Raw genomic sequence first — 17,101 nt, 5'->3', positions numbered from 1 at the left:
TTCGCTCCATTTCCTGTTTCGGCGTGACCAAAATCACTACTCCAATTTGACTTCAAAAATCATGAAAATGTGTGAACAGATCTTAAAAAAAAACATAGCCGGAAGAATTCCGGAAACGACTGGAAGTGAAAATCTATTTAAACGCCATCCAACTACTCATCAAACAAAGCATGCCACCACTAATTTATGTTTATCTTGAAACAAGGTCACGAAACAAAAAAGTAAAAACAAAATCAAATCTGTTAAAATATGATAAAAAATCTGATCAAATTTTGTTATAAATTGAGATCCCGAAAAAACTATCTCTGCCAAAATAGCTTCATGAAAACTACTAGTAATTACTAAAACCACTGAGGTGAATTTTGAAAAAAATACTTTAGGCTAAATTATGAAAAGAAAGCTCTTAAAAAACAACTTTCACTGAAAAACTGGAAAAAGTTATCAAAATCTTTAAAATTTCAAAAGCTTATAAATCCAAAGAAAAATTCCCATCAGCCAATAGGGTATCCAGATGCTCGCAAAGCAATAGGCATGTCATAAAAGGCTAAGAAACCTAGCTAAAATCAGACAAAAACGAAAAACGGCAAAAAAATTACGAAAAATAATTCAAACTTTCGCCATTTTTTGTCATATTTCTCAACAAAAAATGATTCTTACCCACAAAAGTGCAACCAATTGTTATCATAAATTTGCTCAAGTAGAAGGGGTTTCTTCAATACCCATTTGAGAAAGTAAAACAAAATAATCGTCAAAAAACCGCAAAAATTAGCCCGAAAATCAGCAAAATACATAAAAAACCTCCGAATTATCATAAAATTCACATGAATTTCCAAAAACCTTCAAAGCAGTACCAAAACCAGCCTGAAATTTAAAAAAAATCATAACCAAACCTCCTAACCAAAATAAATGAAAAAAACTGCTTTAAAATGCCGCACGTGAACAAAATTTTCGCTCGCTTAGAGAAAATTTTTTCACACATCAATTTCTCGCTCTCTCAAAAACAGCGGTATGAACAAAAACCACTCTCTTTTCGCTCCGCTCTTCACTTTTGTTCAGCGCCAAAATCACTCCAAATTTTTTTACGCGTTTCATTTCCCGCTTCAAAAATCACTCCATTAAAATTGATTAAAAAAAGGACTTCTCCAATACTCCTCTTCGAGTCGTAAAAAGACAGCGCCCCAATAAAATTCAAATTCTTTGAATTGTAAAAAAATAGGAGCGCTATAATAGCCGATTTTGAAGATGAGGGCGGCTAATAATTATGCAACACCCTGAAAAGTAAAACCTTGACAGCGAAAACCAAAGAAGCGTAAATGAGAATTCACGAGCAAAGAGGAATTCCAACGGTTGTCGCCATCAAACGGTTATCGAAATCCAACGTGAAGCCAAGTTTTCGAAAAACTTCGGAGGGCACTGATAAATCTACTCTCGTTAGGATTACAGGAGTTGCATAACTTACTCCTCGCTTCATTAGACAATGTTTTGCCGCCGCTCTTCATACGGAAAGAGTGGCGGACGATATAGTCTAATTCAAACATTTTACTTACAGCAACTTTACGTCACTGTTCCACATTTTCGCACAATTTACAGTACTCTAACAAGTTACTTCATCGGGGTGCTCACATCATGAGTTAAAGTCTCCTTAGCAGCTTCAGTGCGGTGGTGATTTGTACTCTTTGAGATTAAAAACGCTCTCTGAAAACTAGCCCTTGGCGCTTTACCTGTTTTTTTTTCTCGTTTTTTCGAAGACGTTGACACAAATGGTGAGACAAAACGTCGGTATTACACAAAATTGCACAACATAGCTGGCAGATTGCCAGAAAATAGCCGCAATAGATTCGTAGATCGGTAAAAAACAGTAAAAAGGACAGACCAAAAACATTTGTCTTTTCATTGAAGGCTGATCTGTTATATCTTGATTAAAAATCTGTATAAGTTATTGCTGCCTCTATTAGCTGATCTCAAATAACCTTCATTTAGAGTGACACACACCCATTTGACCCTATCTCTTTGAATTAAAGTAAATAAAATTCAAATTCAAAGTGAGGAAGTCATTTTTGAGAGTGAGGTAAGTCAAGTGTGACCAAAAATTTAATCACGCGAATGAACAAAAAACTCGCTAAACTAAGAGCAAAAAATGACGTCACGCATGCAATTTAGTTGAAATTGCATGAACGAATGAACGAAAAGTGGCTGTGACGTCATATGGTCGTAACAAAAATCATGACGACGAAATAAAAAAACATAGCAGGACAAGTCCTGGCGTACAATTTTCATTGACTAAACAGAAAACTAGACCTAGAACGGACTATGGATGGATTGGAAAACCATTTAGAAAAAAATCCCATCCAAAAACTGAAAAAACAGTACAAATCAAAGTGAAATTGCTGCATGTGAACAAAAAACCACAAGCGAGAAAGCGAAATTTTGTTCAAACACCGTTTTCTCACTCCACTTTAAATTTAGAGCGAATAAATTTCATGCCGCAAAATCACTCGCTTTTTCGCTCCACTTCCTCTTTCGGCGTGACCAAAATCACTACTCCAATTTGACTTCAAAAATCATAAAAATGTGTGAACAGATCTTAAAAAAAATAAAAATGATTAAAAAAAAGGACTTCTCCAATACTCCTCTTCGAGTCGTAAAAAAAGACAGCGCCCCAATACAATTCAAATTTTTTGATTTGTAAAAAACCAAGAGCACCGCAATATAGCTTCGCTCAGCTTACAGCTTCGCAGCTATAAAAATAATGTTTAATGGACAATTTTTGGGCGCTACGGATGAAATGGATCTTAGTATAAAGTTATCATTCTATAAGAAAGTTTGCTCAATAATATTGAGATTTTTATTGACGTTGATTAAAAATGTAGAGGCATCACATCCAAACGATTTTTACAGACCGGGAGCTTGCAAGACTTGGCTACATTTTAAATTTTGTCGGTAGTTAAAGGAAGAACAACTCAACGCGTCTCCGATTAAAAAACAGCAATGATTTGACTAATTTGAAACAATTTTCATAGAGTGAAAAGTTATTTTGGTAAGAGGGAAGATTAATGGAAGATTTGATTACTTTGTTTTGAATAGTCAAGAAGGCCAGTTTACAAAAATGTCAATAAAAAACCACAACCGGGGTTTCGACTATAGCTCCCTATAAATACTAATCAAAAACAAGTATTTCATAGTAAAAAAAATAAAAAAATGATCATATCAAGAATTCGGAATTAGTTGGGCAATATTTCAACGAGGGTAGGGTGTTCTCACAGTAGTGGCTCCGATGGTGAATGCTGCGAAGTCCGTGAGGGATGTGATAAGGATTGAGACCCCTGCGTGTCTGGTCATCAAAGCAATCTTTTCCGGGAGGGGTTTCGTCTTTTCCTCTGGACTGAGGTTGTCCCAGGCGGCCACAAACACAAACATGTCGTCAACTCCAATACCTATAGAATAGATCATAGATAAATTTCAGATAGCTCAACTTTATTCATTCCACTCGACCCATGGATTAGCATGCTATAGTCGCATAAGTTAATGAAGAAGGATTGGTAGTGTGCGTTAGCACATAATATTCCAAACCACCAAATGCCAACGAGTGAAATAAATTTTAAAAACATTATTATTTCTTTATCATAAATGCGTATCCTCAATGATTTGTACAAAGTCACAATGCTTCAAAATGCGAAGTTTTACTAACTTGATTATTAACCTAGGATATTGTTCCTGACAACAGGAAAGTTTTATCTCATTTTCAGCAGAGAAATAAGTCGTAAAACACCTTCAAATCTATAACGTTAACTTTTAAAGAGGTTTAAGTTAGCAGTATGTCGTTGCAGTTTTTAAGTTTGAAAATTAGTTGCTCCTCCGTTCCATGAAAACTCAAACAAAAACCATACAAAAATTTTTTGGGTGAAAAATTTGCGATTAATTTGCCCCACAAAAGTACTTACTTTGTTTTCAACTATAAATTAGAGGAATTAGAAAGATCGAGTAGAACGTGTTGCTTTAAGGGATAACTTTTTTAAACAATTCTTTTTTAGTTTTTAATAAATGTATTTTGAACCAAATATAAATTTTACCATTTATAGTTTTGCCACTCACGAGGTGCAAAATCTATTCACTAGCGATGAAACAAAAACAAATAACACCACGCTAGATAATAATACCAGAACATAACAATTTTAAGTGAAAGTTAAGGAGCATATTGACTATTGAGCATTATTTTTAAATAGATATTGAACAGGAAAAATGATTCAATTAGAACTGTTTATAATAAGCGATTACGTACAACAATGCCGACGTAATATTATGCCGACGTTTAAAAGTGCCGAAACTGAAATGGATTCTAAAAGTGCCGAAACTGCTATTACCAATTAATTATCAATTAAATGCAAACCGAATGTTGTTTTCAAAGCAACTAGGGCACGCTGGATTGATTCATATCAAGTCCCACGGGCCGCTGAGGCATGGCCGTGGTCCGCAATTATCATTGTTTGTTTTAAATATTTCTCCCTCCAATTATCATTTCAGTTAAAGTGATTTGATTGGTTTAGAAATTTATCGGGTGGAAAATTGAATAAATTTTCGGCACTCTTATAATCGGCATAGTATTACGTCAGCATAGTTGAACGTCACCATAATAAGTTTATCAAACAAAAACAATACGTAATTTATTAGTTGAAATATTGAACGAGCAGATAAATGAGAGTGCACAAATTTTAACAGAATCTGCCAAAACAAATTTATTATTTGCCAAAACAAATTCTTGTCATTCCTCATTCGTAAATTAATAATGCTGTGACTGAATACCTTAATGTCTTCTTTCTCAAAAAAACATTTTAAGAAAAAAATAGTGCGTTTGTATTAGTTTAATTTGAGATACAAATTTTTGTGATTTTATCACGGTTGATCACAGCTAAAATTAATTTTCACAGCTATAAGTGAACTTCTAAAGCCACCTTCAGCTGGTTTTAACCGATTTTTTTAGAGACAAAACTTCAAATGGGCAATTTAGACAAGTTATTAACCTGACAGATGTCTTAAACGATCCGAGGCTTTCAATTTTACTGATTAAGAGTCACAAAAATTACTCAAGAAACCAAACTTTTCTCAATTACAAACCGTTCAGCAAAAACATTTATTTACCTTTATTTGAACTTCTACTTTGCTCTTTTTAATGAAAAATGAAAACACATAATTTATCTCAAATAAGATGAAGTTGAGTTCAACATTTACGTGGACAGTTACGCTAAATTTTAATCTTCATGCGTCACATTTTAATTTTCGAAGAGAAATAAATCAGTTATGAAGTTTTCACAGCATGTGCTTGACTAAATAATGTAAACATCATTCGTTAAATCAATGAAGAACTAAAAAAAACATATACGTTGACTGAGAGTGAATTCTTGTATAATATTGTTTATTGTACGAATTCTCCTTAATGCATTCAATTGAGGCGAACTATAGATGTACACCTCTAACTAATTTCCATGACATTATGAGCCGAACTGATATTTTACCAGGTCCTGCTGCTTTTTTAACCCTCCATCTCTTGTAAAACTTGTACCAGCATTATTTGGCCAAGCTCTGTAGCAGCAAAATTTTCCTTCGATAACCAGCAAAAAATTTTTCTCCCTCTACGTTCGTTTTGTTTAGAATTTCTGATAAAAGCAAAGTGGAAGCCGCAGCCACTTATTTATCAAAGATATTTCAAATTAAATCCCGCGAAAATAGTTTTTGTTGCACAATTGCTTCTCAGTGATAATATTAAAATAGTTGAATTTTAGGTTGCATTAAAATAGTAGTTTTGCAGTGAAGAGAGAAAACTATAAACAATTTTCAATCTTATTGGTTTAAAATTAAATAATAATGATCAGTGTTTGCACGAGCTACCTACCATTCCATTAGGTTGCAAAATGTTCCAATTTTGTCTATTTTTCCTGTTATATCAATTGCTTATAAAACAGAAAATTTTGTGAAATCGTTTATTAGCAGAACGGCAAAATTATCTTTTTTTTTTGTTTTTTTTACAGTGAAACATTAGGTTTGCTTTCTATTGACGTTTTTGCCTTGTGCACTCTAAAAATCTCTCGTGTGAAATTACTCGATCTTTTATCGTCTGATGAAAAATCACACTATTTTTTGTGTGAAAAATGCGTCTTGATTTTCTTCCTGTGATGAAAAAATACACGCTTTTTATGTGAATGAATGTATGAGGAAATGAAGCAGTTTTTATAGAAAATGCAGTTATGAAGTTTTCATAGCATGTGCTTGACTAAATAATGTAAACATCATTCGTTAAATCAATGAAGAACTAAAAAAAAACATATACGTTGACTGAGAGTGAATTCTTGTATAATATTGTTTATTGTACGAATTGTCCTTAATGCACTCAATTGAGGCGAACTATAGATGTACACCTCTAACCAATTTGCATGACATTATGAGCCGAACTGATATTTTACCAGGTCCTGCTGCTTTTTTTAACCCTCCATCGAGTGAATGACTGAAAACAGTTCTTTTCGTGTCACAGCTCTGAATGCGAAGTCAAGTATGTGAAATTTTTGAGGGCATATAAAAAAAATATCTGAACCTTTGAAAACCCCTCGATTAGCAAAGGCTCTGTTTAGACAATTGACGATTCTTTTGGATCTCTTAAAATTTTGCCACCATCTAATCTGAGCTCATCAACCGTGACACTTTTTTCACTCGGACCGATATTCTGTTTAATGAACTTCAACTGTTTTTTACTTGTTGATCCAGCTTTTTGATAACTAAAATTGACGCACGTTGTTTATACCTTCAAGCGGAATCAAGTGAATGCGCTAACCCATTGACGATAGGCCCTTGCAATGTTCGGCTAGCGTTTTTGAATGTTCAAAAATGCGAATCAATAACTTTATGGGAACGAAAAAATTTTTATTGCATTTGTCTCTTGTAAAACTTATACCAGCATTATTTGGCCAAGCTCTGTAGCAGCAAATTTTCCTGCGATAACCAGCAAAAAATTTTTCTCCCTCTACGTTCGTTTTGTTTAGAATTTCTGATAAAAGCATAGTGGAAGCCGCAGCCACTTATTTATCAAAGATATTTCAAATTAAATCCCGCGAAAATTATTTTTGTTGCACAATTGCTTCTCAGTGATAATATTAAAATAGTTGAATTTTAGGTTGCATTAAAATAGTAGTTTTGCAGTGAAGAGAGAAAACTATAAACAATTTTCAATCTTATTGGTTTAAAATTAAATAATAATGATCAGTGTTTGCACGAACTACCTACCATTCCATTAGGTTGCAAAATGTTCCAATTTTGTCTATTTTTCCTGTTATATCAATTGCTTATAAAACAGAAAATTTTGTGAAATCGTTTATTAGCAGAACGGCAAAATTATCTTTTTTTTGTTTTTTACAGTGAAACATTAGGTTTCCTTTCTATTGACGTTTTTGCCTTGTGCACTCTAAAAATCTCTCGTGTGAAATTACTCGATCTTTTCTCGTCTGATGAAAAATCACACTATTTTTTGTGTGAAAAATGCGTCTTGATTTTCTTCTTGTGATGAAAAAATACACGCTTTTTATGTGAATGAATGTATGAGGAAATGAAGCAGTTTTTATAGAAAATGCAGATTTTTTCCTCGTCCTAATTTCCTTTTGAACAGACGGCTGATCTATCCATGATAATTTCATGCTACATTGGGCTCTTTTTAGTGATTGAAACCAATGATAATACTTTAAACTGAAAAAGTTGGGTATAAAATGCATTTTTTCTTTGTTTTTGTCATTTAAAAAGAGAATCTGGCGAGCTCAATGGACTATATGTTAGTTATCTGGATTGGAAATTTATGCCCTGGTTGATAAACACCCAACAGAAAGACCCCAGTAAAATGAGTTTAAAAATTTTATGGATAATGTGTTTAACGTAGATGTAGCGCACTTAAGAGTTATAGGTTCAAAATGCTTCTTGAATAATGCAACCTCTGTGGGTCTTTTACTCATCCCAATTTCTTTTAGAACACAAGACTGTTCTGTCAATTGTATTCTCATGCTATTTCGGGCTTTTTTCAGTGATTAAAACCAAAGATAGAACTTTAAAATGAAAAAAAAATGGGGTAAAGTGGGCCACCTAAATTTATCTCGCAAAAAATTTGTTTCCAACGCTGATATTGAGTGACTGTCAACTCCACTTCGTAGAAAATCTCATGTTTTTTTTATCAAAATGAGTGTTTGTTTGCCCAAAAGAAATTCATAGCTTGAGAATATAAGAGAATCTAACAAGTTCCCTAGGAAACTCTTTTTTGAGACTTGTACATTTTTCTCTTTGTTTTGGTCATCATATTGAAATCCTAAGCCATGAAAATTGAAAATAGTTTTCAACTGACTGCTGTGGTTATTTGTTGTTTTTGTTTGTCTGGTTGTCTTATTGGCGTAATTGGTCAAAAGATTAGATTAAAAGCTTCCAGAATTGAATTGATTTTATGAGACAATAATTTTGACCAGCAGCGAGAGACCAATAAATATTTGATGCAGCTTTATAAGTTCGCTGTTATAACCAACAAGCGAGAACCCAACGAAATTTTGATGCAACTTCATTATTTCTGTATTATGATACCTGAAATCATCGCTAATGCTAATCTAATTGACTGTCTTACTCCTTGCTTTTTTAAAAATAAGAGAGGGTTTGCTGCGTTAGCTCATTCCAATTTTGATTCTTCCAATAATGCTTTGATTAACTTTCAAGCTTCTATATTATTTGCCCAATTGCGGACAAGCTCTGTCGAAAAACCTTAAAGAAAACTCAGAGTGAAACCAATTGAGTGCGTAATTCTTGTTTTCAGAATCGATAGGTGTTGTTTGGCGTTTGCTTAGTCAAAATTCATTACAAAAAACGAGATTTTTCGTTGCAGAGTGGAAAAAAATTTTCACGCGAGAACTCATGCAAAATCTTCTGAAAAATCGTGTTTTTTTACCCGATTTCTCGTGTGAAAACGGACACACGATTTTAGGCTTATTTACACGAGAAATCGTGTTTTTCCACACAATTTTCTTGGGCTTAACCATAAGAGTTTTCATGTGAATCACACGAGAAATCGTGCAAATTTCCCGAAGTTTTTCGTTTGAAATTAACCGAGAAATCATGTGTTTTTACACAATTTTTCGTGTGATCTTTCACATGAAATTCAGACGGAAACACGTGAAAACTCGTGCGTTTTTTACATGATTTATCGTGTGATTCACATGAAAAATCTTATGGTTAAGCCCGAGAAAATCGTGTGGAAATGCACGATTTCTCGTGTAAATGAGACTAAAATCGTGTGTCCGTTTTCACACGTGAAATCGGGTAAAAATACACGATTTTTTTAGAGTGTGATTCTCGGAAAACAAAACGATGTAATTTTGAAAACGTAATTACAAAAAAAAGTTGAATGATAATGATGAAAGTTCGATTATTTTTCAATTATTCATTTCAGGCACAATTTTAGCGGATCGTATTGACTCAACCCCGATATTTGTGCGCTCAGGTAATATGTGCCCATATAAATCGAAGATTAACTCTTTTGTATAGGCACCAATTTTTTTCCTATTAGTTTTACCTAGAAGGAGAAATGGCAGAATGTTGTGAAGAGGGGCAAAGTAAAGACCAATAGCGGACGAGATGCCATAAGAGATGCCCATTGCCATCCCAATACACACAACCCCACATATTGCCATGTAGATCTAAATACATAACAATTTATGCTTATCACAGCCTTCCGGGATCTGACTAAATTCCTCGTGTGGTAATAGCCTGGACACATCCAAAGATCAGGGCACAGAAATCAGGTATTTTGTGCCAGATCAACTTCAGCGGCAAATTGGGGTCCTATCACGTCAATTTTCAAGAATAAAAACGTAAAAATTTTAGAAAAATTTCCGATAAGTTCAGAATTGTCATGGCTTATGCAGGTCACTATTGTCGGTGCAATACAATATAAAGACTACAACTTTTTCATAAATTTATAGTCAATATATGTGGTCAAAATAACTATTACGTTCCTCAAATTCTGTAAAACGTCAACGCAAATTAAACGGTGCTCAGTCATGATGTCCGGGAGGCAGGTGTGTGTGACTCACACGCCATTGATCAATGGTGGTTCGATCCCCTGCCTCCGTGAAGTCGACTGCGCGATGATGAGCTTTCAATTAACCATAGTTTCGACGGGAATATTAACACAAAGGCCAGTCGAGAACAGGCCTCTGATCTAATGCTGGTCCACACTTGATATTATTAATTGCTATGTAGGCACAACAGCAACTTTTCTAGACAAGGATGACTAATCTACGAAAACAACAGAAAAAATTGATATAGACAACCTTTTGATCACGACAGTTGAATTTTCCCAGAGCTACGATGAGATATATGATAACGAGTATATATCCTCCAGCCAAGAACTGTAGATCGTCATCAATTGCCCCTCCCCCTATATCCCCGAAGCTCCGCACTGCAAAGTAGTACACAGTTGCACCCCCGCCCACGCCTTCTTCACATACATCTAGGAACTTCTGCTCCCATTCCCGTATGTATTCCTGCGAACAATCAAAATCAAATTGCAATCAGCAGAGACCAAATTTTTAGCCACGGTTTTTGTGCCAACCTCGAGAAAATAAGAAAGGAATTATATGCTAGAATGTATTAAATTAGTCGGTTGATTTCGAACGACTGGTATTCATTTGCTGAAAAAGAAATCTGTGGAACATCCAGTAATTATTAGCATAAATTTGTATCATATATGACTTCCCCAAATTAAAAAAAAACTTTCATCAAAACATTATGATCTCTATGATGATCCTTCTATTATTGAGCGGAAAGGTCATATCAAAGTAATTATTGTCCGGTCTTTATTTTGAACGTCTGCACATTGAAATGGATTTTTTTCGAAAGAGAATCCAAATTTTGAACATTAGCACTTTGTTAAGAGTTGATTGTATCCTATGCAAAACTTTCATTGCTTGCATAACTATTTTTTTAGCAAAAAGACCAGAAAAGCAACTGCAAAAAATAAATTTATGGAAAAGTGGACTTCTTTTATTTGATAAAGCAGCAAAATTTTAATAGTTGAAACGTAATTTGATTTTTTTTATTTCTGTGTCAAATTTTGCATTTTGCTTTGCTTTACTCTCCATCTTTTTGAAAACTGTTCTTCTGAATATCTTTTTGTCAATAATGAAAAATTTCATCTGTTGCGTAATCAATTCTGCAGCCATAGGTCACACTGAGTAAATAAGAGGATAAAGAAAAGGTAGATGAACTTATTAAATTATCCAAACAGTTGAAATCAATGCAATAAATTGTAACATTCCAATTTGAGCACACTCCTGATTGCAACAAAAAACGTTGAAAATATATTGAAAAAGCAACAATATTGCGGAAACTAGATACTTTAGCGAAAACTGGCAAAATTGAAGCGAACTACGAAACCTGTGTTTGCACAAATGTCCAAATTTTAACCGCCAAATTGAGATGCAAGCTATGTATTCTTTTTTCACGCGCTAAATATCACGAATGTGATCGACGTATGCATCTCCTTTTCGCACGCCAAGTAACTCGATTTCGCATTGAATGTATCTAATTTTTGCACTGAGTGTATCTATAATCCGCAAAGAAGCCTAATTTAATGCGCGTTTCTGAGTATGTAAAACTGGCTTAAAGCTTTATTCTGTAATAGCGATTACGTGATAAAAAGTGATTTACAGGTTAATAATATACAATGGGTTTTGTGGGGTTTGGGGCTTTTATTTGTGATCAAGCATGATTACTTTGAGATGATTTATTGAAAAACGGACAAATGAATTAATTTCTGAAACATCCGCAGTCCGCAGTTTCAATTTAGTGGAATGGAAAATGAGATTACCATTGACTGATGTTCTTGATTGTCGCCTTACTTTTGTTCATTGTTTTTCAGGTTTTTGTTTGTTTTCAGGCACCATCAATTTGAGATAATTTTTTGAAAAATTGGTAGAAAAATTATCGTCTGAAAAACCTTCAGGTTCAAATTCAGTTAAAGAGATATTAATTTACCAATCAGCCGAGATTCTAAATCGTCGCCGAACTAGTTCCGTAAACTTTTCTATCTAAAAAACGAAGCTTTTTCTTTTCGCAAAATCTTAAGTCCTCTTGTTCGTCCGTAACAAAATAGGTTTGGACACAGGAAAATTTCGGTAATAAACCACATGTGAATTGATTACTGATTTTTTTCTTGCTAAATTTGATTTATTGAGTGATTTCCAATTGCATTCAGTAAATGAATTTTCGAAATTAAGTTTAAGGTTTTGTTCGTCTTTTTCTTTGTTTAACCTGTTTCTAGTTATTCTTTCTGAATAATACGCTCATTTTGCTCTTTCTCTCTCTCTATAAACAATTCTCATAAAAATTATATCCAGAAGCAGAAATTTACATTTGCTTACAGATAATAACAACAACCACTACAATTCAAAACAATTACATTTTGTCGCGTCTTTAATTCTACCTATAAATCACTTTTAAAAAATTTTAAATAACGTTTGGATGCTTAATTAATAAACTTCAAATTATATTTTGCATGCTCCAAGACTTGTCATTTATTTTACATTTTTAAAGTATCTCAATTTTGCAAAAATGGCATAACCAAATTTGCGAAAAATAAGAAACAAAGCTTGCCTCCCAATTTCGTTCATTTTTAAATCTACTATTCGAGTGAATTTGAATACGGGAGAAATTTCCGGATATACCTCTGCGGCCTTTGGGGCATGCCTCGTAAATAAACGCCCATTCAAATATTTTACTAGGATCGCGATAATTTGATTCTGATAGTCACATATCAAGTCCCACGGGCCATTGAAGATTGGCCATGGAGAAAGAGATTCACTAAGCAGTACCTGAACAACATAATTTAGGAAAAGAAATAAATTAACATTTTAGACAAAAATAGAAACAGTAACAAATCGCAAACACAATTTAGTTCTCTAATAAAAATTTTCGGCAATAGTTTTTGGCATTCAGGAAAAAACTTCACGAAACATCATTCAAACACATTTGTCTAAATTTAAAAAATCAACAAAACTTCAAATGTCCAAATTACAGTAAAAGCGTCTCAATTATGCGGAAATTTTTTGTAACCTTAAGGTGAATTTTCACAACTCAGTATGTTGTGGAAAAAAATATGAATCTTATGGAATTTTGATCTACAAAAATAACGAAATATTCACCTAATAAATTTCAATAGTTGATGCTGTGGAAATAAATTGACTTGAAGCAATCTAAACAAGAACTTACTTCCAAAACGCAATTTTTGGTTTTTTTTCAAAAATGTAATAACGACAAAAATCAACTAAAAATGTAATAGAGTCCTAATTCCGAACTTGGTCAAATTTTGAGGTTTTGAGAACTTCCTAGATTAACTGCAAAAGTAATTTTCACGCTTTTATTTTTTGATCATTCGGCTAATGAAACTGCATTAACAGAATCAATCAAAAGCAGTGCACAAAACGTTGGACAAAACGAATAAAAGAACCAAAAGTAATAAAATTTATCTTAAGATTTTTCTATGCATACTTCACTGTAGAAAACTTCGCTGACTGATATTAGCAGCATAGGTTTGGATAACAATCATGCCGATACTATAATATACAGAATCTCAATCGCAAATTGGTTTGAGTTTGACTAACTTTTCTATGTAGCACCAAAACAGCGAATCAATTTTCAAACCCAATAACACATTGAAAAACTTACAATCTGAAATTATCTACGACTTAGAGTCTTTTTGGTTAAAAAAATCCACTCAATCCGGTCTGGACATATGTGATACACAGATTGTTGGCTTTGGACCTAAGCTGCCGGTTTTAGAGATTAAGATTATCATCTTTAGACAAAAACTTTTCTCCTCAAAAAGATCCTTAACAATCTCAATAAATGTGTGTATGTCTCCGTTGCAATGTCTAACTTTTATACCCAAAGCAACCCCAATTTCTAATTTCCCTTAAATGGCCAATTCGTAGTCTTTCTCCAATTGTTCCATGAAAGACAAAAGATCAATCTAAATTTTCTCCGAACGTTTGCTATATACTTGCGTCGTTCAGGATCGAAATCATAGTTCGAACAGTTTTAACTCAGACTGAAATTCAAGACAGAAACCTTCTTTGATGAGACCATCCCATTTTACATGCAGCTACACATGTATGAAAAACTATATTAAGAATCTAGTGTAATCAGGTGCAAAACATACAAGGTGGAGCTGCAAATATTTGTGGAAACTGTTGTTGAGGGAAAAAAAATTATTCACATTCAGAGAATTACAGAGCTTCAAATCAGTTTGAATTGTGGGGAATAAAAAAGAGCAGCGGAGAAACAAACCGCTATGACCTAATGCTGTTGTGCTGTGATTACGCAGAAACCCTAACATGATGGATCGTGCGAGTCTGTGCGCAGCACACTATGTTCCCACATACCTACCAAGGTTGCAATACAACCATTAATTTCTATGAAGGAAACCGTTGGTAATGTCCGAAAGCAACTTATATGCATTGGCAAAAATTATTTGTACTTTCTGAACCAAAAAATGTTGTCTTTGTTTCGACAGACAAAATCAAAATTTCTTTAACCTATCCTAGAAAGATAAGTGTAGTAATTTGAAAGACACAAACACCGAAAACATTACATGCACACACACCACAAACCTGAAACACACAAACATAAACACAAATAAAAAATCATACACCCAAAAACTATTTTAATTTTTTTTGGCAAATGATCTTTTCTCAAGGTTTGTCACCGTTCTAACAGGTGTTTCGTTTTCTAAACTAACTACGTGTGGAGTCGTTGAGGCCAGCGTATCAATAATTGTAATTGTGGCATTTATCTTTGAAAGGTAACATTTTGAAGTTTTCTGAAAAAAAATTGTCAAATTTGTTATTTCAAGAGCAGAGTGCGGCAATTAATTTTTTTAAGATCCCCTACACAACAAAAAATTTTCTTTTAAATTTTGCTTTTTACTCATGGTTCGTCTACGTTTAATTAAGTCTGGTTTGTTTCATCTGGGAAACTAGTTGTGGACTTCTTGAGGCAGTTGCGTCGGTCATTTTAATGTTGACACTGAAAATTGAAATAATTTGTTTTGAAACCTTTCCAAAAATAGAGTCGCTTTCCAAAGTCTCGCAGATGTGTTACATGTTATATGTAATAAACCTATTTTTTGTCTTAAATATATTCAAACTGCAATTTGAGGGAAGCAGTATATAGTTTCTTTAATTTTTCTTAAGATCTCTGGCAGTTTTTGCTTTCTGCCTCTACATGTGTTCATCATGGAAGGTAACGTTAAAGACTGACCTGACCTTAAAGGTTTCTATTTGGAAAATTTAGGGAACTGAGATTACCAAGAAAGATAAATTTTGACCTTCTCAAGTTTCGAAGTTTTTTTCGGGAAACAGAAATTTATAATATTTTTATGTGAACTGAGAAAAGAAATTTTTGTTTTTCATTTTTCAGAACAACTCTTTGTTCTTTAGAAGAGGAGTTTCATTATCTTTTTTTCTTTTAATCTTCAAGTTTACCGAATTTCCCGCAGACTGCGAGAGATAATTTCGAAGAGCAATTTTAAAAAATATAGGCAATATACAAACAATTTTCTTCTAATTTTCCAGAAAACATTATGAATATTTATATGAAATTTTTCAAACCCTTGAACCATAAATTATCCATCTCTGAAATATATCTCTATTGCGTTGTACGAGAAGAGGTTAGTTTGAACAATCTGCTCTGACAATATAGGGAATACAATCAAAAAAGATAAGTAGACTCTAAACTTTGCTTTTCAGTATAGAATTTGTTTGATTTTTTCTTAACTCCGTGAAACCGTTTTTTTACGTCTCCGTGGTTTTGAAAATACTAAAATGGTTTGTTCTAATTAAATTAGAAGAACTGTTAGCAAAAACAACTCTAGAGTTTAGAAAGCAATACTTTTTTCTGCTTTTACTTTTACATTATCAGTTGAATTTTACTATTTTGAGAGCTCTAAATTGACTAAAGTCTTTTTTTTCCAATGAATTCATGTTCTATTCAAAACAATTGATTCTATCGATAATTTTGAACCAGTAGACAACAGATAACAAAATTTTGAGAAAGCAAAAACAAAATGATTGATTTGTTTTCGAAGTATTTGACCAACAAATTCTCAGTTTTTAGGCTTTAAATTGTAACGAATTATTTGTGGCAATCAAAACTCCATTCAATCTTACTAAATATAATAAAAATTTCTTTGTTAAATTTTATCTTCAATTTCAACGCGCTATGTCAAAACCTGCCTCGCATATGTATTCCCCGATTTTGTGAAGAAATGTTGGAGCAATAATGATAATAATAATTGTTATTATTACAAAAAACACGGACTGTTTCACATAAGTGTGTTTTGTTAAAGTACCAACTTGGGGTTTATCAAATGTCTCCTCTGTGCTGATGAAGTAGGTGAGAGACATCGCTTTAGCAACATCGATATCTCCATCACCGTTAGAGTCTGAAGCCTCGCCAATCATGAGAGACACGTCTATTTCCGCATTGGTTACTGGGCTGAAAAATGATGCGTTTGGTTTTAAAAATTATATATTCTAGAAATTATATTCTGACACTCTAGAAATTAAATCATTGTTTTGAAAAACTGTAACGAAGAAATTCAGCCTTGATTTCTTCATTTCACGAAAACATCTTTGATAAAAGATGTGACAAGAAGGTTGGTTGAGCCGTTTGGTATTAATTCAACGCCAAGCCATGTAGATGGATACAAAATTGAGTTGCTAATGCACTGTTGATTGATTTGAAAATATATCCGGACTTGACCTCATGGAATCTTTTTCTCGTGATTCTATTGTCAATTTTCGGCCGAATCATATTTGTCAACTTTGCCTATTATTGAACAATTTGAAATTGGTAGTCACTTATGCAACGGTATTTATTCCTCGAATGATTCTGACTGCCCATTTGACAGTCTTAAATAAGGTAACAATCTGATTAGCGAATTTTTGTTTTGGGTTAGAACCTGCCTAACACTAGTACACCTCTTTCTGACGAAAAAATATTGCTAGTTGTTATTTTAAAATATTGCAATTTT

General features: G+C 33.3%; 1 protein-coding gene across 1 annotated transcript in view; it reads right to left on the bottom strand.

The window, feature by feature from the left end:
* The window catches only part of LOC142334635 (patched domain-containing protein 3-like), a 93,677-nt gene that overhangs the window by 37,348 nt on the left and 39,228 nt on the right, over positions 1 to 17,101 (bottom strand). Inside the window, exons 4-7 of the mRNA XM_075382828.1 lie at positions 16,422 to 16,563; positions 10,341 to 10,553; positions 9,581 to 9,704; positions 3,262 to 3,434 (exon numbers count right to left, since the gene is read on the bottom strand). Of these exons, the coding sequence (XP_075238943.1) occupies positions 3,262 to 3,434; positions 9,581 to 9,704; positions 10,341 to 10,553; positions 16,422 to 16,563 (652 nt within the window). The remainder of the gene's footprint in view (positions 1 to 3,261; positions 3,435 to 9,580; positions 9,705 to 10,340; positions 10,554 to 16,421; positions 16,564 to 17,101) is intronic.

Source organism: Convolutriloba macropyga, chromosome 2 (assembly GCF_964194025.1).
Source record: "Convolutriloba macropyga chromosome 2, txConMacr16.3, whole genome shotgun sequence".
In the NCBI taxonomy this organism is placed as follows: domain Eukaryota; kingdom Metazoa; phylum Xenacoelomorpha; order Acoela; family Convolutidae; genus Convolutriloba; species Convolutriloba macropyga.
The sequence above is the reverse complement of the archived record's forward strand: the minus strand, read 5'-3'. Positions and strand labels throughout refer to the sequence as shown.